Source organism: Lissotriton vulgaris, chromosome 12, assembly GCF_964263255.1.
Source record: "Lissotriton vulgaris chromosome 12, aLisVul1.2, whole genome shotgun sequence".
Classification (NCBI taxonomy): Eukaryota; Metazoa; Chordata; class Amphibia; order Caudata; family Salamandridae; genus Lissotriton; species Lissotriton vulgaris.
In genome coordinates, this window is record NC_141700.1 from 228,391,483 (window position 1) to 228,415,867 (window position 24,385).

General features: G+C 42.7%; 1 protein-coding gene across 1 annotated transcript in view; it reads right to left on the reverse strand.

Moving 5' to 3' along the window:
- Positions 1 to 24,385, reverse strand: part of TK2 (thymidine kinase 2) — a 286,208-nt gene that overhangs the window by 171,891 nt on the left and 89,932 nt on the right. The window contains exon 6 of the mRNA XM_086947721.1: positions 17,087 to 17,160. Within this exon, the coding sequence (XP_086803847.1) occupies positions 17,087 to 17,160 (74 nt within the window). The remainder of the gene's footprint in view (positions 1 to 17,086; positions 17,161 to 24,385) is intronic.

Consider the following 24,385-nt stretch of genomic DNA (forward strand, 5'->3'; position numbering starts at 1 on the left):
GCCAGTGTTAAATGACCTTCTAGTAACAATAGTGGCCCTGTTACTTCTGACTGTCACAGGATCTCAAGAAGGTCTCACACTGGATTTGAATTGTCTTGTCTAGTGCAGGGAATATGTTGCCATAATTGCAATGTGAATATGTAGGTTCAGCTTTTTGTCAAAGGTGTATTGTCTCAATGTACAAAAATGCCCCATGAAAATTGTCGGCCACGGCGTTGCTATGTAACGTTTTAGGTCAGAGCACAGTATGAGAGAATTCAGTTTTGTTCAGATTCAATTTAGTTGTCACTTATAAATCAGACCTCAAATGACTATGTTGGCAGGAAGGGAACTTCATCGCAGCGGCGACTGATTCCCTCCCTGCCGACACAGTGGTCCACCCACTTAATCTATATGCAGGCGGATCTTCAGTTTGGCCACAGTGAAGACTACTCCGTCTCCCCCATGGGCAAACTTTTCGAAGGCCTTGTGGAGTAGGGGCTGTCGGAGAAATAGCTACATGTCCACTCGCCCAATTTAGATGGGCGGACATGTAGCCCTTTTTTACTTTCTTTCACCCCCAGGAAAAACCTGGTGGTGAGGGATAGTAATATTGTAATAATGCTTTCCATGGTGAGGAAAGCGCGCTTTTTAAAAAGAAAATCAGGCTACGGGATTTTCTATTTGTACAGCATCTTTGCTACAAGACTGCATCCTGCTGACAAAGCCCATAGCTCAGAGTAAAAAGCAGTGACAGGAAGGGCAAAGAAGGCGGTTCTTGGCAATGCTTTTATAAAAGAGGGTCAGCTTAGTGGTCATTTATAAATTAGGTGGCTACTCCTCTCTCATAGGGACGAAGTAATTTACTCCGTCCGCATGGCGGAACAGCGGGCTATCTGCCATGATATATATCAGGGCCATAGTTTGGTAGATGGGTGAGGCCAGCCTTGAAGTGAGTAATGAAGGTGCCTTGGTTAATTCTCAGAGAAATCTAGGATATGTTCCTGGTATTGAAATTAGGAAAGGCTCACAGCATTTAAAACTTCCCAGAGAGGTTCAAATGATAAATTAGATAGGATGGAGGCAATCACTGCAGGAAAAGTAGTGTGTGTGTGAGAGCATCAGCCTGAACAACTTTGGAGGGATATCAAAAAACCTACAAAACAGAAACGGCCGTCAAAGCATTTGGCTGATTGGTGGAAGAGTACCACTTCATGGAGATGCAGTCAAACTATAACCTAATCCCAAAACAACAAAAAACAGAGGTTAGGTCTTTAAAAAACTAATGAGGAGTCATCGGGAGTTTAACAGTAAAATAGCAGGGAAAGACACTTCTCAGTAGCACTTCAGAAGGCACAGGCACCAGCATTCCAAACCATGAGACAAGTATGTAGTATCCTGTTCATGTTAATATTCTGCCATTTTCACCACCTGCTCAGCCAGTGTGAATGTGTTGTGTGCTACATGGAATGTTGGAGTGACTTTCATTACTACAAAGTATGCTAAGAAGAGAGAACACGCAATAGAGTATAAGCAGTGCCTACTGAAATAAACTCAACAGACTTCATTCTGAGTTCCACACCAAAAGAACTGTCAAGATCCCCTGAACCAGAACACAATGTGAAAGCAAGACCTGAACTAGCTTTCAATAAATCCCTCCTTAATAGACAACTGGTTTAGAGTCACAGCTAAACACTCTTCTATAAAGTGTGTGTGGTGCCAACACTGGAAGATCCTGCAGCAAGTGTTGTGCTAGAAATATCTAGGTGCCTTGATTGATAATAGGACGCGAGTACAACCAGGTATTGCGGTTCTCTCCTGGAGACACAGAATTGATTTTGCCTCTTAGTGTAATGGCACCTATTACCCAGTAGTAGTACTCAATTTATTTTTTGTATTTCTAATAAAAAACGTAATGCGAGCACTCGCCCACACCAGGAGGAATTCTTCACATAAGGGTCCTTCCGCGCCTGCAACCAAGTCTGCGAGTGGGCTCATGGCAAGCTTTTTGGGCTGGTGTGTTTGAGTGTAAGTTTTCAGACTCCACCAATTCATGTTTCAAGTTTTAAAGATTCCTCTGTAAAGGTGTGTATTTTCACTAGCAATGGGGACATCAATCAAGTTAAAATTGTGTGCTGGGTGGCCAAGATTCTTTCTTTTTGCCTCCCAAGCACAAAGTAAAAAGAAAAAATAGACTTGGGGCTGTAACGTCAACTAGCTACAACCGTTTACATGTTTTTTCCCCTAGCTGTCCTGCTCTCTAGGGCATGGGCATTCGCTAGGACTCTGTCACCCCATTATCTTACCCATTCTAACTCCAATATTATGCAGTTGGAGTCTCTATATTGCCGGTGTATAGAACCTGCTGCCTTTTCAAACAGGATGTGACTCCTGTTCGGAGAGGGATCCTGTAAAAAGCACACAGAACACTTAAAACATCGATATAGGAAAGGCCTCTGGCTGGTCTCCTCCTTTTTTGCCATAATCACACGTTCTTACTGTAGAAGTGGAGTCATACTGATACCTCAATGTGCACGAACCCTCTGCTACACAAAGCTTGCATGCAGGGTGATGTTTGCAGTGAGTGCCTTGCTACACTCACTGAGTCTGAGCTATCAAAAGTTCATTTCTCATGTGGGGGCGGCGGGGATATATTTCATCTGTGGTCTGATTTCCACAGTCTCTCCAGCCGTTTAATAAGTTAGTATATTAATAAAGGCAGTTCTTGTTATAGAGCGACTGACTTTCTGTTCCCTCTTTGCTTGCCATATCTGATGGTTTCTATCCAGTGCTTTCACTGACTTCCGCTCTCTACAGCAGCTTGAAAACCAGTGCCTATGGGCAGGCTCATTACACTGTGGATGCCTCACTGCCAGTGTAGAGTGACACAGTGGTGCTTGTCACTGGGGGTTGCCTGCTTTGTATGGGATCTGTGCAATCATGTATTCCACAGCATAGGGGGCAGTGTGGTGTTACCACGTGGGCTGTGTCGTCATTCTGGTAGTTTAATTCCTCTTCAATGACAGTGTTTAGGAATAAGGAAACTTTAGTCCTCTGGTTCAGTACATCTCCGTAGCCCCATATATTCGTACTGGGAATGCAAAATCACCCAGTTAGCCTTCTACATAAGGGAGACATGTGGTTTTATTTCACATTCTTCAATGGTGTTGGGTGATTTTAACATACACCCATGTGGTGACCCAAAGAATACAGTATTGGTCGATCTAGGATGCCACCAAATGCAGGGGTTTCACTTTGAGCAATCTACCCAGGGGGAAGAACTGAACAACATACTCAATGAATTTGACCTATTGACATTAATGTCTCTCTCCGCCCCTTATAGTAAAGCCCCTTCCTCTAAAAGGAGAGGCAGTGGATCTTTCATTGATCATATTTTAATTTCATCACCAATCCAGTCTCTATTTCATGGGTTCACCATTGGGGATAGTGTATATAGTGATCACAATCCTCTAGGTGTACACCTGAGTGGCCCACTTTTAATCAGAAAACCTAGCGTGGTGATATCGGGAAAGTTAAAATCAACAGACGGTAGGTGCCGTCTTAAATGGTCGCAGATTGATCCCGATGGCTTTTATAGGGAGATGAGAGACACTTGTGCTGCCGAATTTGTCCTCTGTGTCTCGCCAGGTACCCTACCGAGAGATATTCTCAGTGCCTTTAATACAATTTCTATTAAGGCAGGAGAACTTTTAAGTGTACCAGCACGCAGGGCAGTTACCCCAAACCCTGGATGGTTTGATCCATCCTCCTCTCTCGTAGCAGCACAAAAGTTGAAGGAGGCTCTGAATGTCACCCAGAGAAACCAACCATATATACGTGCGTGTCGCATAGAATACAAACAGGTCATGGCCACACGCAAGGCAGCTCTTAAGGAGGAGACATGGAAGGAGCTGTTAGAAATGAGTACCCTAGGGAATAGCTCATGGTTCTGTGGTATTGTCAATAAATCACTGTTTACGAAAGACACAGGCGGTGACCTAGGCTCCCACATCACCGAGGAAGAATGGGTGTCCCATTTTCCACCTATGTTTAAGGGCTCTATGGCTCTTCATGGACAGTCAAATAGGGAATATAAAACCGACAGCGTGACCTTTGAGCAGATAGAGGTGGAGGCGGGGATTGCTGGCTTAACCAGTAACAAGGTCCAGAAGGCATCCCTCTGGATCTTTATAAATCAGACCAATCTTTCTGGGCACTGATCCTTGTGTCAGTTCTAAATGCTGCTGCCAGGGACGGTTGCCCGGAATCCTGGGCCACTTCCACCATTGTGCCAGTTTTCAAAAAGGGAGATTGCAACAGCACTTTCTGCTATAGGCCGATCTCCCTTATCGATTCAGTAGTAAAAGTGGTGGGAGGAGTGCTATTGGAAAGATTATCTTCCTGGGCAGAGGAGCAGAACATCATCTCCGACATACAATATGGGTTTCGGACAGGGCGGTCGTCAGTGGCCCAATGTTTAAACCTTTACCGGATTCTCGATAAATACACGATGGCTTGCCCAGGTACAATCTACCTGGCCTTCATGGACCTTTCATCCGCGTTTGACTGCGTCAATCGAGCCAAGCTGTGGCAGTCCATGAGGGCCATGGAGGTGGAAGACCACATCGTGAACTTCCTAGTGGGTCTACATAGGGACACCAAGGCAAATGTCAGATATGCCCAAGATCTCCGGGTGTCTAGGAATTTTAAAATCGAAAGAGGGGTACAGCAAGGCTGCATTTTGGCCCCTTTTCGGTTTCATTTTTATATAAAAGAGCTTGACGGAGCCCTGATGGGCACAGGGGCAGACTTCCCGCAAAATATATATAAAAATAAATATATGTATTCGTCTTTTCTCTATGTGCCTGCTCTCTGAGTTATTGAGTCTGAAGTCCATTCACATGTTGTCAAGTCAAGCATGCAAATTAACTTAAAACGGAAAGACCAGTACGTACAAGAAAATGAAAAAAGTGATAGCGAACCATATTGCCATGTTACTCAGAAACAACTACAAAGCCGATTATGCTAATGGTGCCATACGAAGTAAAGAACACTGACCCGAACTCTGACAGGTTCATGAAAAGAGATGGAACTATACGTTCCACTGGGCTTTCTACAAGGGAAACGAAAAGTGCTATGAACTGACATGCTCGATTAAAGCAAAAGGAACGTGATACTAGAAAAAATAATGAGAATAAAGTACCTCGATACATCTTCTCGCCGTTAAAGGACAATCTACATAAAATGAAAAATCGATTAAAAACTGCCCGCTTCAATCCAAAAGGTACACGATAGAGGCGTGCATAACTACGGATGCTAACTCACCTCTTCTAAAGAAGTAACTGCAGTGAATGGATCTGCTGGAGTAACTCGAACACTTCGGTATTACAGGCAGCGGTTCAAAAGACCGCTGGCCTTATGTTTGCTAACAGTCAAATGGGTGTAACTAGACATGAACAGCGGACTGGAGAAGACCGACTGGAAAAAACATCAACATGGCGACCATGTTGGTGAAGTGAATACCGAATGAAAGTAAAATAAAATAAAGTGAAGTAAAAATAAAAATAAAAAAGTGGGTAAATTCTGAATGAAAGGATCGTTGCTCATGCTTGCATTCATTGTAGGTATCTTCATAGAGCAGCATCATTGACAATCGAACATTAAGAGCTTAGAACAAAACTGAAAATACGATCAATATTACATTGAACCATCCTCAATATGGAAACAACAGCTACAAATGGCAGCAGCCTAAAACTTCTTGATGTATGAAAAATAATAAAGTGATACGTCGTATAAAATCTAATTGTGGTGTAACATGTGAACTAAACTCACAGTTCGGAATGTGTACGCCTGTCCTAGCGAATTTCTTTTTTTTACAGAACTACTGTTTACAAAAAACAACTGAGGTCCATTTCATCATTAAGGCCAAGGGGTTCCACAGTTTGACCTTTTTTAATCCGTAACACTTCACGTTGTGACAGATGCTGGCTAGGATCCCTCCCTCTTGGCTCATTATTTTTTCGATCACCATGAATCGAACTTGAGCAATATTGTGTTGGTGTTTAAGCCAATGTACAAGATTGGAATTTGTGTTTTTATTTCGAATCATGCTTTTATGTTCTCCTATTCTGATTTTTATTTTTATTTCCGTTTTTCCTATGTATAGGAGTCCACATGGACATTTGATACTGTAGATTATAAAGGTCGAATTACAATCTGCTGTGATGCGGAATATTGTTTTTTCTCCAGTTCTGGGATGTGTCATGAAATTCTGCTGTATGACGTTGTGGCAGTGTGTACAATTGTTACATTTTTTTATACCTCTGTGTTGTATGTTGTCGCCCGTTTTTGAAGAGGTTAACATTTCTTTGAGATTGAGACTTCTTGTGTACGCAAATATGGGTCGTTCTCTGAAAATGTTGTTAAAATCATTCTCATTTTGAAGCAGTTCCCATCTTTTCAGAATTATTTTTTTAATGCTCACGGATCTGGTGGAGACTTTAGATACAAATACGTTACGATTACTGGTAGATTGTTCAGTTTTAGATCTAAACAAATCTTTCCGATCAATGTCTGCTGCTCGCGATTCCGCTTTGTCAATGGAATCTTAAGGGTAACCTCTGTCTTGGAATCTTTTTCTCAGACAATCAAGGTCTTGTTGATAGACCTCTGATGTAGATGAAATTCTCTTAATTCGGAGCATTTGAGAGAATGGAAGATTACAGATTAATTGTGGTGAATGGAAGCTTTGATACATTAAAGTATTATTGCGATCAGTTGGTTTGACAAATGTCTGCGTATGAATAGTAGTGTTCTCCTTACTAATCATGACATCCAGAAATGATCATTCATTCTGGCTGATATGGTACGTGAATTTATTCCTGCTGTTTCTGCTGTTGAGTGTTTTGATATTCTCCTCAAGAGATGTCGCGGTACTGGACCATATTAAAAAAATGTCATCAATGAATCGACGGTACATCACCAGTTCTTGTTTCCATTCTTTGGTAGTCAAAATGTGTTGTTCTTCAAAATCTGCCATGAAAATATTTGCATATGTGGGAGCACCCCCGAATCCCATGCTGGTACCACTTATTTGTAAATAATAATTTTCTTCAAAACGAAAGTAACTATGCTGAAGGCAAAATGACAATAGTTCAAGCAAAAAGACATTTTTTGCTCCAATTTGATCCATTTGAAGTAAGGCCCATTCCACTGCCTCGATCCCTTCTTTTAACCCCTTCGGTGCTCATGACGGCTCCCAGCCGTCATGAGCCATGGTGGGCGTGTGCTGATGACGGCTGGGAGCCGTCATGACCACGCCCGCGATCGGAATGTTCAGCACCGGCGTGGAATTCCAGCCGCAGCCAAGGTGTTAAAGGAATAGATGTATAAAGGGAAGTTACGTCGATTGTACATAGAGTCCAATGATGACTGCCGGTGGTGTTAAGGTTGTACAATTGATTCAAGAAATCTGTGGTGTCTTTAATGTTAGTCTTCCAGGTCATCACAAAACTTTGTTAAAAATGATTGATGTATTTACCTATTGGTTCAAATATCAACCCAACTCCAGACACAAATTTACCATTAGTGATGGACCTAGGAATGCGTTAAAATGCTACGCTTCCCTAGGTGAGGCGTAACGAGGAGAAATATCTTTATTTCTCCTAATGTTTTCTTCTTTCTGTATGTGCTGCATTCTGCAGCACATGTACAAAGAGTAAAAAGCCGCTGAGGATTGTTTTGAGCAGGAAGGAGTCCCTTCCTGCACAAAACCAATCATACCTACTACGCAGGAATCCTTGCATCAAGACGCAAGCCTGCCTGCGTTGGCACTAGGCAGCCAAAAGTGCGTCTGAACCACAAAAGGAAGGAATGCGTCATATCATGTTGAATGCAGTAAGGAGGTTTACTACAGTGAACTGTGTGAAAGAATGATAAATATGAGCCCATACCTGTACAGCCTGCGCTTCAGGTTCACTTGAGCAATTATTACATGTCCAGCTTCAATCTACATATTTTTAATGTTTCTGTAGATTGACATTAGCCTCGTGTGTAATTTTAAATTATGGCCGATTTAGAGAGAGCACCCAAATTAATATTCTATAGTATTGTCTAAACTACTTTAAAATGTGATTTGTAAGTGATAATTGTGCGAGGGTTATTTGAACCAAATGCTAAGGTACTATTAAAGTACTTCACAACTCCTGCATGGCCATGATTTCCTCACTCGGCACGGCTGGGAAATGTTTTATTGGAGCTCCTTGACTGAGCCTCTTCTTTCCCTCATTCCCTAGTCCCACTGCTTGTCCACAATGACTGATCTGCCTTCCCAAGCTCAAACATGTGATCAAATGATCCAAAACACAATTCATTGGCAAAGGGAGCCACAAAAAAGGAAAAACGACAATTTTGAAAGAGGACCACAACACCGAAAAAAACACTACTCACATAAATATGGACCCTACTTAACAGGGTAGTATGTTCTTACTACGCATTCCGTTGCAACGCATGCCTTTTCCACGCATGCGTTACAACGGAATGGTATTTCTACGCATAACCTTTTACTCAAATTCTTCTGTGGTGACGTCATACGTCGTTAAGAGGAAGCGTACGATTTTTCTGTTTCCTCTTTAACGACGCCGTTTCCCTGCACATCTTGCCGTGTCTTCTGGTGAGTTTTTTTGGGGGGGGGGGGGGGGGGGGGGTATACCCCCCGCCCCCTTTTTTTTTTTTTACCCTTTACCACACATGCCTTTACTACGTACCTCGTAGTAAAGGTATGCGTGGTAAAGGCATTCGTTGTAACCACGCATGCGTTGTAATGCATGCGTGGGTAGGTTATTCGTGGAAACGGCCACGTTGTAGTGGCCGTTTCCCACTTAACAGCTGATTACACCTACAGATAAGGTTTAAGTCACAGTACCGAAAAACAGCCATGCTGTCAGAGTTGGTTCCTGTGATCTTGTGTGTGTGTTGGAGGGGGGGGGGGACTTTGGGGGATTTGTCCAGGAGGAGGATGGAGGGACTGACAGAGAAGACAGGGTTAGTAAGCACTCAGCTGTAGTGGTTGGGGTCGTTTACCACGGATATGCTGTAGCCCCTCCTACTATGGCACAGCAAGCTGGGCGCAGTACATCCGGACTGCCTGGACTCTTATGGTAGTAGGGGCCAGCAGTCCAAGCCATCTCAGAGAGGAAGTGTAGTGGGCACAAACTCTGAACTCAACAATCGCCAATAATTTTAAAGTCCAGCCCACCAAACCAAAACTTAATATGTAGCTCTAATGGAATAAACATTACCCGGTGTATGGGTTGTACTACACAGTAAAACAAAAAAATTCTCAAATAAGCATAGGTACAGGCTCACTATGGCTAAAGTGGAGCTACTTTCCTGTAGTCTGTGTCTGGTAGATCAGTCTGTACATTCAACTAGGCAGTTCGGATTTGTAGGTATAAGATATTGCTCTAAGTCATACCATGAAGAACTGTTTTCCAGTTTACAGTCGGTGTTTCTCAGCCGTTTTGTTATTTAATCATTGGTGAATCTGTTACTTTTAGGTGCAGGTGATAAGATTCAGATCTTGGATATGGCAAAAGCAGTGGCAGCAAAGGTTCTCTGTCATACTCTGTGACAACTGCAGAAGTAGATGCTTAGGTGAATCTTTGTTTGTGAATGTGGTCTTTGTTGGAACCGGAAGGCCAGGATAACCCGGGTTCATGTGGGTAACTTCTGGCAATGGTGCATGCCTGTTTTCAAGCAGAAGACATTCATGTCCCAACAGGCACACCTCCCAGATCGAACCTACCGGATCCTTACTCCACCATTGGTGAAGTCCAGTCGTCAGATTAGTAAAACCAACACGAATGTCCATCTGCATTCTAATATTGCAGACCAGGTAGGTGTACCACAGTGAAATCAAGACCTCGCAATGAGATATATCATCTCAAGAACTTTGAATTCTCGCTCTTCACTGTCATCAACCATTTGAGTGGTTTATGAACCATCTGGACTACAAATCTGTTAAAAACCAAGTAAACTCAAAACACCTTCAGGGCCTGTACTACAACAAGCACTCTTATTCAATGTAACCCAGTCAGCAACACTTTCTGGTCATACCATTCCTTCATAAGCTCTTGGTTAGCCTGAAGGTATTTCTTCGCCGGACCGATGCACAATACCACCAGCTTCCTATGACAATTGGTCCACCACATCCTTCTGAGGTGACTCAGAACTTGAAGTTCCTTCCCAAACATCTCTAAATAAAGTGAGTATGGTGTTCCAAGCACTGGGTGTCCAAACAAGTTCAAGGGGACTGAACCTAACTATGTGGAAATTCCACGCAGGTAAATAAACTTCTTGTCATGCTCGTAAGGGTCTTTATAAAGTATCCCACTACCTCACTGGTCTGTGGATGGTACGCTGCTGATAAGTTACATCTACCTGCTCCCACAAACTCTTTCATATAGGAAGAGATTCCTTTGTTTTTGTTCTTGGAAATCAACATCTGATAGTAGAAAAGATTTCCGGGAGTGCCCTTGTTACTACCTTAACAGCGCTACTTCTCAAGGGTACACCCTACTAATACTGGTGGCATGGTCTACCACAAATAAGATTTACTTGTTGCCTGACATGGGGGGCAGAGGACACAGGAACAATCACTGTGAATAGCCACCTCCTCAAATGGCATACTTATAACATACAGTGGTGCCACTGGTACACTGGTCTTTCGGCTGATTTAACACTCAGTTGGCAAGAGGTTCTCTATAAACTGTGTCATGGTACATCCGTGTCCATAAAACAAAGAGTCCAATTTGCCCTGGGTCTTTCTAATGCCAAAGTGTACTTTTAAAGGAATTTCATGGGCCAGTGATAAAAGGGAGTTCCAGGGGCGTAACACAGGCAACCGCAGCCCCCGCAGTGTGGGGGTGGGGCCCCAAGCTCCAGGGGGCCCCCTCAGCACAGCACTCTGGCTGCAGAGCTCCTGATTGAGCCCGGAGGGGGCCCCTCCACAAGCCTTGTAGGGGGCCCCCTCGAGTTTTGTTACACCAGTGGGTAGTTGCTCACCTGCCTCCTGCTAGCTCCTGGCTCACGATTCTCAGGGTCTCTGAAGAGTAATCAATCCTCCCACCAAACATAATACCTTCAAACCACTTCCTTACAGACCTGTTTCTGTGTTTCCTTCTGAATCCCCACAAGTGTACAGCAATCCTCTTGCGCTTGGTAGAGTTTTTATTAAGTAGACCATCCAGCAGTTAACACATTTTGCAGTTTTGTCAGTAACTCAGATTCCAAAACACAGTCTGGTTCAATTACCTCATACTTCTCTCTGGAGCTGGGCCTGCATGCCACAGCCAATATCTTCTCAGAATCTGCTCTGATCCTCTCACTACCGATTCCTGGTCCCCTAAAATCTGGGATAGTCATTGTCTTACCTGAGAATGGCATCAAACTTGTGCTCTGATTAACAAAGCTGATGTGGTCCAAGACAAGTAGGCTTCAGGTCTTGGCACTAAACCAGGTGCAATCAAGACATCTAAAGAACTGTTTTCCTCTTACCACTACACTGACAATCGCTGTCTTGGCATTGACTTCTACCTCGACTCTCGCAAGCGGGTAATCCATGTACCAGGTCCAGGAGGTAGCGGTGTTGATACGCCCGCTGAGCAGCTCTGATCTGGCGTGATACCAGTTCTTGCGGGGGTCAGAGGGAGGGAGGCTAGGGGGGTCCGCTTGCCCGATCTCACTTCACCTTTGTGCTTGTAGACTCACTGTCTCACTTTATCCTGGTGGCTCTCCATCGCAGGGTATAGTACGTTGCTTGGGCCCAGGGTGCAGCGGCCTACATGATACGGTGTGCACGGTCTGTGAGCAACAGGGTGCGTCGCATCCACGCGTCACGTCCACGCATCACTGGATCAGGCCCTGTCCCCACCAGAGGGTCTGAGCACCAGGTGTCGTTCTTCTGGGGTGTGAAGAGCTGCGGGAGGGTGAACAACCTGCAGGATGTTGTTGGGGCTGTGCAGAGCTCGTTACAGTGCATACATCTCGGCCGCAATCGACGCCACGCCCCCTTCATTAAGTTGGGTAAACTTAAAAACGGTTTCTTTTGCCTCCGCTTAATCCGACCTAACAGGTAAAGCTGGTATGAGTAACACAAGTTAGTTTTTAACATTACTTTCTTTAGTAATGAGAAGTTCTCAGGACCTGCGGCTGAAGCATGCTCTACTATATCACCACAGCCAATGCCTGCTTTTGAGATACAACATTTACATCACTATAATCCTACACTATCCATAGGTTTAAATGAACATGTCCTTGTGAGCTCCTACTCTATTAAAATAGCATTCCTCAGTGAAAATGCTTTACTCCATAGTCAGTAACTTAAGGAGCACTTTAAATAAAGGAAAAGAAAGGACTACTCTGATCACTGTAAAACTAAATACTTAAGGCAGATGAGAAATCCATCTGATCAACAAAAAACAGTACTAGTCAGATATGCGTAATGCTGAAATTAATCCTACAGAAATAATTCAAAGTATGACACCCCCCCCCCCATCCCAGAGCTATAAAGGATGTGGTCCCTTTGTGATCTGTCTTTATATATAATTTTGATCCTCTTCTATTTACAGATTTCTCTGGGTATCGAAATGATGGTTGCGACTTTCACTTCTTACCCATCAAGAGTTAAGTTACCCCAATCCTTTTAGCAGTGATCGTTAGTTATTTTGTGTTCAGCTGTGTGCCCTCTCATTCTAAATAAGTTGTTATCCACATTGTACAGTCAAGCTGTGGCCAAGGAGGACACTGCCATATTATTCAGGCAGTGTGCGAGAATGTATGACGTTACAACGCATACATTTACAACGCATGCACTTACAACGCAGTTTTTACATCGCAACATCCTCTACAACGCATTCTATTGCTTTGCATGACACTACATCGCATTTTAAGAGACTACCTTTACAACGCATTCCATTACATTGCATACTAGCTTTACAACGCATACCAGCTTTATAACGCATACCATTACAAAGCATTGCATTACATTGCATTTAAGGTAAGTATTGGATAGTATTGGGGTAAAAATTACTATTCTAACTCCAGGGGGTGCAACAGTAGGGTAAGTGTTAGATAGTGTAGGGGTTAAAATTACTATTCTAACTCCAGAGGGTGTAACAGTAGGGTAAGTGTTGGATAGTGTAGGGGTACTATGCGTTGTAATGGCATGCGTTGTAATGGTATGCGTTGTAGTGACATGTGATGTAGTGTCATGCGTTGTAATGGTATGCGTTGTAATGCCTGCATTGTAGTGATATGCGTTGTGAAGGATGTTGCAATGTAATGACTGCGTTGTTAGCATAGTGCAATGTAATGACGGCGTTTAAAGGGTGTTTCCCGCGGGCGAGCATGCACATGAACACGAGCAGTGCGTAACCTCTGCAGCCGATGATGCATCTCAGGGAGTGCCCTGCATCAATTTCATTGAGGCACTGTGAACAACAAAGACTATTGCATATAACACAAATCTCTCCGACACAGGGTTTGCTAATTGGCGTAATTTGGTTGTCAACACTGGCAAGCATGGAACCTCTGCCTGGGGAATGTAAATGGAAAATATACCAGTGGAGCCTCCTGAATGTGACTTATACACCTATATATTTGCAAGGGACAGGGGAGTAAAAATCAGACCGCTTTAAGGTCCCAAGGAATTACCAGGTACATTATCTTAGCTGTTGTACTGCATGTGGAGTGTTTATCTATGGGTCTTGAACCTTTTCTGCTCGGGTAATATCACTGGCTGGACAATGATTTATTCACCACTACTATAAGCCTCTTTAAGTTCTGATTCTCTATTTTTTAAAGAAATCTCTTTTTTTTGAGTTTCATAAACAGAAAGAAAAAAGTAATCGAACACAATAGGGTCGTGACACCGTATATTAGATAACTATACATTAGACCCAAGATACCCAACATATATGGCAGCATCAGTAAATAATACATGTCAATACTCCTCTCCCTAGTTGGTATCGAGTGCTGATTTTCTACCTCTCAACGCCTACCAGCATAAGCACTGCAAAGCTCAACTACACTTCCCTAAGGGTCAAATGCTTAAGGGGTGTAATTGGTGCTAAGCTTTGGGTCCAACAATAATGTAAAGACCAGGACATAAGTGATAAAAGCCTCTCATTTTCACAATCTGAGCCCAGGAACCGGGTGTACTCCGGAACGCACACGTTTTAGTAATTTCTGGTCACTAAACAACCTGGCAATGAAAGAAAGAGACTTAAAGTACAAGGACTCTCTTTGCTCTTGAATTATTTTTGTTTAATAATCAATATTTGCATTACCTAGAGCTATATTTTCACCACCAAAGATATTTTTTAGAAATGTGTTCTGCAGGTAGTATTTATTTTTTGTAACATCTGGAGGCAGTTTCCACAGTAATGCACACTTGCTTTACCTACCCTGCAGTGGTAAATTTAGCATTAATCTCAGCAGAGATATAATTTGCAGCTGGCTATGATTTTTTATGTAAATATGTCCATCATGGGATTGATCATGTGAATCCTGATCCAGCCCAAAGACTACAGCACATACATGAAAGGAACAGTTGTCTTGTTCTATAGCTCATTACTGGCGTTAGATACAATGTTGGCTTACCTATGAAAGGACGTCCGCGATGGCCACAATAATGTTGTTAAAAATACACATAAGTCTGCATGTCCACTAATGTTCGAGCAAGAAAGAAGTCACCCTTCTTTAAAAAAGAAACTGCGACTGCAGAAGCAGCCAAAAAAATGGCACAATGTTAGGAAACCAAACAAGGAGTGCCAGGAGTGCAAGGAGTGCCAGGAGTTTTGAAGGCCTTCCGTGAATTTGTTAATCAAATAAATGCCGAAGTCAACGACTTTGACAGTGGTTTTCAAGATTCTGAGGCAAACCTTGTGACTTATCATCCCAACACAGAACTTGGTATAAGATCACTGAAAGCATACATACAGCTGTCACATACAGAACTAGTTATATTCCTCATCTGCTCCTACACCTTTGCAGGGTTGAGTCTTTACATTCTAGTGGCCAAAAGAAAGCTACATATTGTTTACATTTATGATGACCTTTTGTGTGTGGGAGCCAACTGTCAGTCATACTAACCCAAATGTTTCATGTCCTAGGATAGGTTTTTACCAATCGATGCTGTATATATATATATATATATATATATTTTTTTTTTCATAATAACAGACTTCTCACAATATATATGGCAGCAGTATTGTACCCGTCAGTTTCTTTTCATATTTGTATTTAAGTGTTTAATTTGCATTAGCGCTATATTCAAGGCTGCAAGCCAGAGGACACTTAGTTTGTTCGGTTTTCTGGTTCCGAAGGACCTCCTTATTCAGATACAAAGATATCTCTTTGGCTTTTTTTCTGAATTCTGCAGGTTCTCCTGCATGTCGTTCACAGTCAAAGTCCTTGAAACATTTCTCCTGTGTTTCAAGAACTTAACCAAAGCAAGCATATCATACGAACTGAAAGCCAACTGATGACGTGTAGTAGGGTATTCCTAACAGTAAGTTTCGTCCGCAACTTGTATTCGAATCCAGTTCTGTCCTTAACTTTCAACTGAATTTAAATATCAATTATGACATTCTAGCCAATTTTTACATGCCATTTACCATGATGTGAATCATTACCACAAAAATGTTTCTTCTAATTTTTCAAACATGAATTGCATTCCCAAAATGTCAAATCTGCCCTGGTGAAAGTCCTTCATAATTAAAGAAATCCCTGCAGCACTTTTCCCCATCATCAAGTAGATCCCCATTTCCCTATTAGGAGGAGGAAGACCTTTGTTTCCCTTATCTCTTCTCTCCATCTGCTCTGTTTGTCTTGTTTGTGGCATGCATTTCCCCTCCCCTTTTTTTCTTCTCTCGCTATCGTTCATCTTTACCCATGACTTTCTTCTACCTTAACTTGCCTTTATTTTTTTTACACAACCAGCTGAACCCATGTACTTATGTAACAACCTATACACATACAACTCTTCACATGCATGTACCTTAATAACTCTATCCCTACCAATACCGGAGTTTTCCACAGGCCTATGTATACCCGAGAACCAATAAGCATATGCCCTAAAATCTCTATCCACCTCTGTACCCTAATACACCTACCCCTTCATGCTCACAAGAACCTCTACGTCTGCCCATACCCTAGGGGATTCACCTCTACTTAAGGTCTACTGGCCCCCACTTTCACCTAGTACCTGTTCCCCCATACAATAACTACTGCCCCGTTTACACAATGCCTTTCATCTTTTTTTTTTATTCTCCATTGTTAGGTTTTTTGTTAAATTTTCTCAAATTGTTCGAAAAGTAGATTTTGTCCTGACCTATAGTATTTCATTGGGATTATCTGGATCTGTTCTCTACACCCCGTTGAGTCTAGTACCCCTACCACTACTTACATTCAAGAACCTCTATACCTTCCCAAATCCCTTTACTCCTACATATGCCCTACTATTTCTATCCCAAGCCTGCTCCCAATACATTTACCCCAACCTATTCACTAGCACCTCTACCACATATTAGTAGCAGTGATGTTACTTATTTCGTAGCATATATGTCCTACCGCAACTCTAGTTCTATTCCATTCCCCATCTCTTTTATTATGGTCTCTACTTCCACCATTTCCATTTTCATATGCCATTTTGGTTTCCCTTTTTGGCCTTTCTTAGTCGATTTCCTCACATTTTTTGAGAAATATTTTTTGCTCTTTTTGGATATTAATAAGTAGAAAGAGTTTCACTAGATGGTGGTAAACTGGCTGGTAATGTCCATTTTAGCCCTTGTGAGAAAAGAGCAGCTCGAGAATAGAAATAATGATCCAAACTACTATCTTACTTTAATGGACTTTCTATAGAACATAAAATGCAAGTAAACTGTGCGTTGCCTATTTCAAGAATTCTCATTGGAATAATCGGCCACAATACAAAATCTTCTCTGAGATATTAGTACCCATGTGATAAAGGTCTTTCAGCACATTTATTGATAAAAAGATCCTAGTTCGACACACTTGTATGTTGTGATACACATAGCATATTTACCTTCGATATAAATTTTCTACAAAGATATATTTAGCACTCAGAATCGATCTCTCCATCATTCTAACTGGCAACATCTGGAAAGCAAAAACAAAGTTTTAAGACTGGACTTAAAAAAATCCACCTGGTTTGTATATTTTGTACAACTTTACATATAAAGGTGGTATTGGTTATTTGCATTGGCACAACTAAGAGTGGTATTGGGCATTCGCACTGGTACAACCAAGAGAAACAGGAGAACAAAAATGTAAGTTCTGAAGAGGTTTTGACAAAACTATTTCACGCTGACCTGAACCTTACCAGAGTTGTCATATACAGTTAGATGCTATAAGCACTGGTCGAGATGGGATTATTTTTGCTATAACAGGCAGCACAGATTCAATGTGAACACCTGTACTTTGAGCCGAGTCTCCTGGCTTTTCCTTTTGGTGTCCCAGGGCCCTGGGTAAGTAGTTTAATCAACCTAAGCTTTTACAGAGGAAACAAAAAGGTCGGAAGGTCTCTTCCCTGGTTAATATGGAAATCTGAAAGAACCTCATGAAGAAAGGAGGTATGAGCCGCCTATGCACCTCTTCACTTTGAAAAGCTGTGCATGTCTCTGAGGAAGAAAGAGTTTGACATTCAAGGGCTCTGCAGTTAAAAGAGATTACAATGCAAGACAGCTTACTGAAATATTTAACACCTTCCTAAGCCAATGGGACTGTAAATGTCCCAGAGGGGCAGTGCGAAAAAAGGGGAAAAGAAACACATCAGAGTCTCTTATGGCGTTTAACAATATTTCTTGTGGTTATCTTTCATCTGCCAGCATAAATGTTAAACCTATTCACACGTTTCAAGATTTTAAGTTTTAATTTATATCATACATTTACAATTGCCGATTTAATTCAATGTTTCAAACAGATAGGGACTCTCCTTCTGCATGCACAAACGTATGTGGCATATCGGCCAACTGCATTCATTCTAGATGTTTTCGTTCATGGATTGTTTTACATGGATAATAGTTTGACAACTTTACGGTTCATCGCACAATGGCATCAATACGTTTTGGCAACCTGATTTAGTAAGCCAAGTGTTTATCAGGGGAGGGGCCAAACAGCCATTACGAAGAAATCTGTGTCAGAGATGAATCAAGAAGGGACCATCAAACAACGTGAACAATTCATTTAGAATGGAAGATTGTGCACCAAAGGAGTATCTGATTGTCAGAAAAAAATTATATTACCTTGTTAAGGGTGACGAAGAATCAATGGGTCGAAAATATCAGGTTTTTTTTTAAAGCGGCAAAGCAATAGTGACGTAAAAGAGGATAACGACATAGGAACAGTTCAATAATTGTAAAAATATTGCAATGTCAGAATGTTATAGTGATTTGCAAATTATTTAGAAACACTGGAACCATGGAAAGTTACAGAACAGTTGCTGTCTTGTCATTAACTGTATTAAAGACATGTAACTAAACTGTGTATATGCCTTGTCGAAACAATACACACCTCAACAACTAGCATAGTCTGTGTACTGTAGTCTTGGAGAATAAGGTAAAGGAAGGACTGAGCTTCATCAGATTGCATATATTACATTTTGTGTGCTCCAATTACAGAATGATGTCCATGTATCTGCGGAAGTCTCAAGTTCACATTCTTTACTGCTGTTTGTACGGTTGTAGATTATGCAGTACCCAACCCTTAATGCACAACAATAAGAACAGACTCTAAAGTCTTGGAATTATTTTCTGTTGTTGGATTTATACATTCACATAAAGGTATATACTTGGTCTCTCAAATCACAAAATAGACTTTGTATACATTCAATATCTTGTTTGTATAAGCTTTATTCGAGACAGTTCTCATAAAAGCACATACAATCAAAACAATTATACAATAATACATTATTACAGAGTAAAAAAATTCATTAAACATGGAGTACAGCTCATACTACATTTGCATATAAAAACCATTTGTAGCAGATAATATTACACAAATCATTATTAAAAGGAATACCTGGTTACCTGCTTCCCCCCAGGGACCGTCGTCTAATTGCCCATGCCCAACCCAGGTATTTAGCTACCCCTAGGACTATCGAATCCTGAGTTGTTGTACGTAAGATTCTTAGAGCCACTGCGCTGTCTCGTGTCCCCAGGTTTTTACATACCGGCGAGAGCCATTTTCTCCTCGGATTTGCGTAAGCTTGACATACGAAAAGGAAATGGCCTATGCTCTCCTCGGCATTTTCGCATGCTGGACATAAGTTATTAGTGGGTCTGTGCCAGCCAGATGTCAGTTTCTTAAGGGGGATAGATCCTGATCTTAACTGAAAGACAAGTTTCCTGTCCATTGGTACCGTGATATTATCCCAGTAATTTTCTAGGACAGGAAGAATTTTTGTCTCCAGGAACCGACCAGACATAGAGTCGGCCCTGGTGTCTTTCAGCATCTTACCACCCACCCAATCCCAATATTGTTCTTTGAGGGCTTCTTTGCTAGGGAAGATTTCTCCCTCAGGGTTGTTCCAAAGATTTGAGAACCCTAAATTTACTAGCATGGACTTCAGATGTTTTAGCCATTTTATCTTATGGAAGATATCTTCCTTGATTATCCATAGAAAACCCTCCGCATATTGTCTTATTTCTGGAGTAGTCCAAAGGCGTCTCCAGTAGAGGACTGGGCGCAATCGGGCTCTATCTACAATGGTACGTCTACCTAGCTCCAAAAACAATGGGATTAGGGGGGTGCTCTGTGGGAGTCCTGTAATCCCTCGCATGAACTTATTCTCAGAAGTCTGGAGAGCCGCTAGACTATCCCAAGCCCATAGCTCCGCGCCATATAATGTGGCACCCAAAACCTTTGCGTCATACACTGTTAGTGCGGGTTTTATAGGTTTTGTTTTGGATTTGCGGTGTTCCCCCCTTAAAGCACCTGAAAGCTGCTGGTGCTTTAAGACCACTTTATCCACATGATGCGTCCAGCCAATGCCCTCTGCGATCTGTACACCCAGATACGTAAATTCCGTGACAATATCTAACCTACTGCTGTTTAAGGTTACCTTGGGGTAGTTCCTGCTTCCTGGGGAAAAGGCCATTAGTTTTGTTTTTCCCACATTTACCTCTAGCCCATGCTCAGAGCAAAAAGCATCGAAAATGTTTAATGCACGTTGCAGCCCCATGGGGGTCTTAGACAAGATAATAGTGTCGTCGGCGAACATCAGGATCGGAACCCTGGTGTCCGCTAACGATGGGGCGTCTACACTAGCCTTCAACATTCTCTCGACAATTCCGTTAATGAATAACGAGAAAAGTAAAGGGGCCATGGAACAGCCTTGTCGGACACCCCTTTCCACAGGGAAGTCCGCTGTTGTCTCCCCACTTCCACCCCACTGGACTCTAGCGAAGTTGGATTCGTGCAATCGCATGATTAATGTTAGCAGATCAGCAGGAATCCCCAACTTTTGCAGAACCAACCATAGCTTAAACCGGGGGACTAGGTCGAACGCCGCCCGCAGGTCGACGAACGCGACATACAGGCAGGCCCTTCCCAGTACAACGGTCTTCCACCGCAATATGGTGAAGCGGAAGACCTGGTCAATGGTACTGGTTGCTCGCCTGAATCCCGCTTGGTATGGAGAAAGGGCATTGTTGTCTTCAACCCAGTCCATAAGCTGGTTTGTTACCATTCTCCCAACTACTTTCTGTATGGTGGCTATTAAGCTTATAGGCCTATAATTAGCAGGCAGTGAACGATCACCCTTCTTGTGGATGGGGATAATGGTTGCACCTTTCCAAAGATCTGGGACCACTTCCCCCTTCGCTAGGGCATTTGCTACAAGGAGGGTATATCTCGCCCATCTAGACATATCATATTTGAAAATATCAGGGGGGATACAGTCTAGACCTGGCGCCCTCCCACATTTCGCGGAACCAATGGCAATTTCCGCTTCTCTAAGGGAGAACAGATCGTCGGTTGCATAAACCGGTGTTATACTATCAGCTGCCACGGGATGGTTAACTTCCGCATACTGTGGTCTAAAATAATCAACCCAAGCTTCCTCTGCTACATTATTGTCTGGCTTCGCAGGACCAGCTCCACTACCCCACTTGATAATTTTCCAAAATGACCTGGAGTCTTTATTATCAGAGGCCTCTTTTAGTTCGGCCCAGTGGTCTTCATCCCATTTCTTTTTGGCACGATAGATGGCCATTTTGTACAGTTTCCTATTCTTTATCACTGCGGCTCGGTCCCTATTCCTTATGGCTTGTCCCAGGTCTAGTCGTGCTGATCTACAATGACTATCAAACCACCTTCCCACTTCTTTAGATTTCTTCCCTTTCCTTTTTTTAATGAAGAAACATGGTCTCAGAAGGGAGAATAACTTATTGTGGATTTCGGTGATACCACTATCCCCTGGAACCACTGGAACCGCTGCTTCCATCGCGGAAATTGCACTATCAACCACGTTATTGATGTAAGTCATAGTGGCCTCATTTGCCAGTACCTTGGGCCATTTTAACCTGCGTTCATCATTACTCATAACAGGGGTTTCATCGTATGTCTCTAGAGGGTTACCCGCACCAGTATTCCACCACCTATGGGTCACACAGAGGGGGTTGTGGTCACTTTCAACCCGGGGCCTAACAGTCATATCAACAACCCCTTTCCACAGCTGGAGACTACACAATATGTAGTCGATTCGGCTCCTGTTGATACCATTGTCAAAAGTGTAGCTGCCCTCCTTGTCCCCAGGTGTCCTCCCATTCAGTGCTCTTAAACCATGTTCCATACAAATTCCATTCAGTAATAGGATCTCTTTTGTCCATCTCTTTACAGGTTTTAGGCATAGAGATGGTACTCCCCAGAGATTATCCTCTTCACTCTCCAAGAGGTCATTTGTGCAGTCCAAAGGTTCAAAAGTCCTGTTGAGGTCCCCTACAATTATCGTTACACTTTCCTGGGACTTGGCCTCTATGGAACTAGACAGCAGCTCAATAGTGGGTAAATTGGTTACATTGTTACCTCTCACGTAGACATTATACAAATCTATTGGTTGACCCTTGGCTACGGAGATTCTTAATACTTGCAGATCACTATTTCCCAGGTCCAACGTTTTGATGTTGATGTGCAGGTCCTGTCTAACCCAAACAGTTAGGCCTCCCTTGGGCCGCCCTCTTCCCCCTTTTAACGCTGGTATACAATAGTTCAAATAACCAAAACAAAAGAGGGGATCACAAGCCCAGGTTTCTTGGAAACAGCAGATGTCATACCCACTTATAAAGTTCACCCAGGATTGGGAATCCAACTTACTGGCCAACCCGGCAACATTCCAAGATAAAAGCGTACCAATGCTAGCATCTGACCCATCTCGAGTGTTAGTGAATGGAAATACTTGGGCTAACATTGGGCTTTCAGTAGAATTAGTCAGCCTTTCTGGGTCATCTATTGGATCGACAGTCGTATTAACTGTCGCTGGGTATGTTATCATGACATTTGTATTTAGGATTCCCAGTCTAAAACCACCTTCTTCAGCCAAACCCCCCGTCTCGATATTATTGACCGATAGGTTTGTAACAATAGTATTACCATAAACATCACATAGCCCTTTTGGCTCGTTATTATTCCCTCCTATACTATCTGTGCTGGTTTGTCAATATCCCCATCCCGGGTCCTGCCATCCTACATGAGAGTTGTAATATGTGTATGTGGTATGATTATGACCAACAGGAGGAGGTGGTAAGGGATTGACTGGCCATGATACAGTAGGGGGAATAAGGGGTTCATTGAGTAAACTAGTCGTTACACTAGTGGGTCGGGGGTAGAAAAAGGTAAGGTCTACAATTCCAAAACCTCCCTTGTTTGTTCCCCATCCCTGCCTTGTTATCCATCCCGCCACCCTTGGATCTTGAAAATTAACCACTATACAATCCCCACCCAAGGTTTTCGGTGTATATCCCATCCAATCTATTCTCCTTACCCCTATGATTAGCCCGTCGATATCGCCAGGCAGAGGACGGTTTTCCTTTAACCAGTGCATGATCTTGTTTTTGAGCATCTGGAAAGTTTCTCTCTGTCCTGGGGGTAGTGATGGTACATTTATAAGAACTGCTACATAGGGGAAGGAGTCTGGGGTGAGATTAATTGGTGGTTTTCTATGAGATGGCTTTGCCAAGGGCGGTGGGATAGATTTGGGAACTTGGGGGACATGTTGGGGGACAGGCTTCAGCGCCTGTTGTTTGTTATTTATTTGGGACGGTACTGGAGTTTTACCTACCAACGGACATACGTTAGCCCTATTCCCTCCCACCGGAATGTTCGGAGCTATCTGCATGTTATTAATTACGTTTGCAGTTGTTGGTACTTTGCCCGCTTGGTGACGCGCTGTAGCCTCAGCACTCGTAACGGTTGGTGGATTTTGTGTCAGGGGAATTGTGGGCTGTGTAGGGTGTATTATGGTCGACTGAGGTAGATCAGGACCAACGTTCGCTCTCTCAGTTCTATCTGAGGATTTTACAATGGCTTTAGCTGTAGGTTTGCTATTTTTGGGAGGTAAAGGAGAGCTATTTCGGGGGTTTCTTCCCTTATCCTGGATAACAGGGTTATTAAGGACCTGAGAATTTGTGCTTGCTTCCACCCTATTCGCTTTAATCAGTGATTTTGTAGAATAGAAATTGTCTAATGTTGTCTGTTCAAAATGGTTTAGCCTATCTGCAAGCTTGGCAATTCTATCCTCAATAGGGGTGAGTAGTGATCTAAGCAATTTTTCCAATTCAGGGAGTACATTTACAAGTGATAGCACCTTTTCTTTACATGGTACAATGGAGTCAGTACAAGGATTGTCTACATTGTCCTGGCCATTCAAGGAGACAAGATTAATGGGTGTGACACTTTCTGTACTTTGAGTTTCTTCGGTAACGACCTCTCCAATGTTCACGGGTTTATGTAACTTCCGGAGTTTTTGTGGGGGTTTCACCACCTTTTTACATTTTCTTGCAGATGCTGGTCGTTTCCTTTTGGACCCGATTTTGGGTTGGGCCAATGTAACCTGAACACCAGAGTCAGGGAGCGGTGTTGGTTGGGTTTTGCTACCACAAGGATTATTTAATTCTGTCACAACATCCTTGTTTAGTTTTTGGGCCTGAACCTCAAAACGATCATTTGCAACTGGGAGGTTCACTGATGACAGGGGAGTTACCAGGGTGGGGTAAGCTAGATTTGGAAGCTTATCCGTTGAATTCTTGAGTATTTCGATTGATAGTCTACGCTCTGCGCGCTTCTCTGCCAAGGTTAACTCTTTGTCTATTGACAGTGAGCGGTTAAA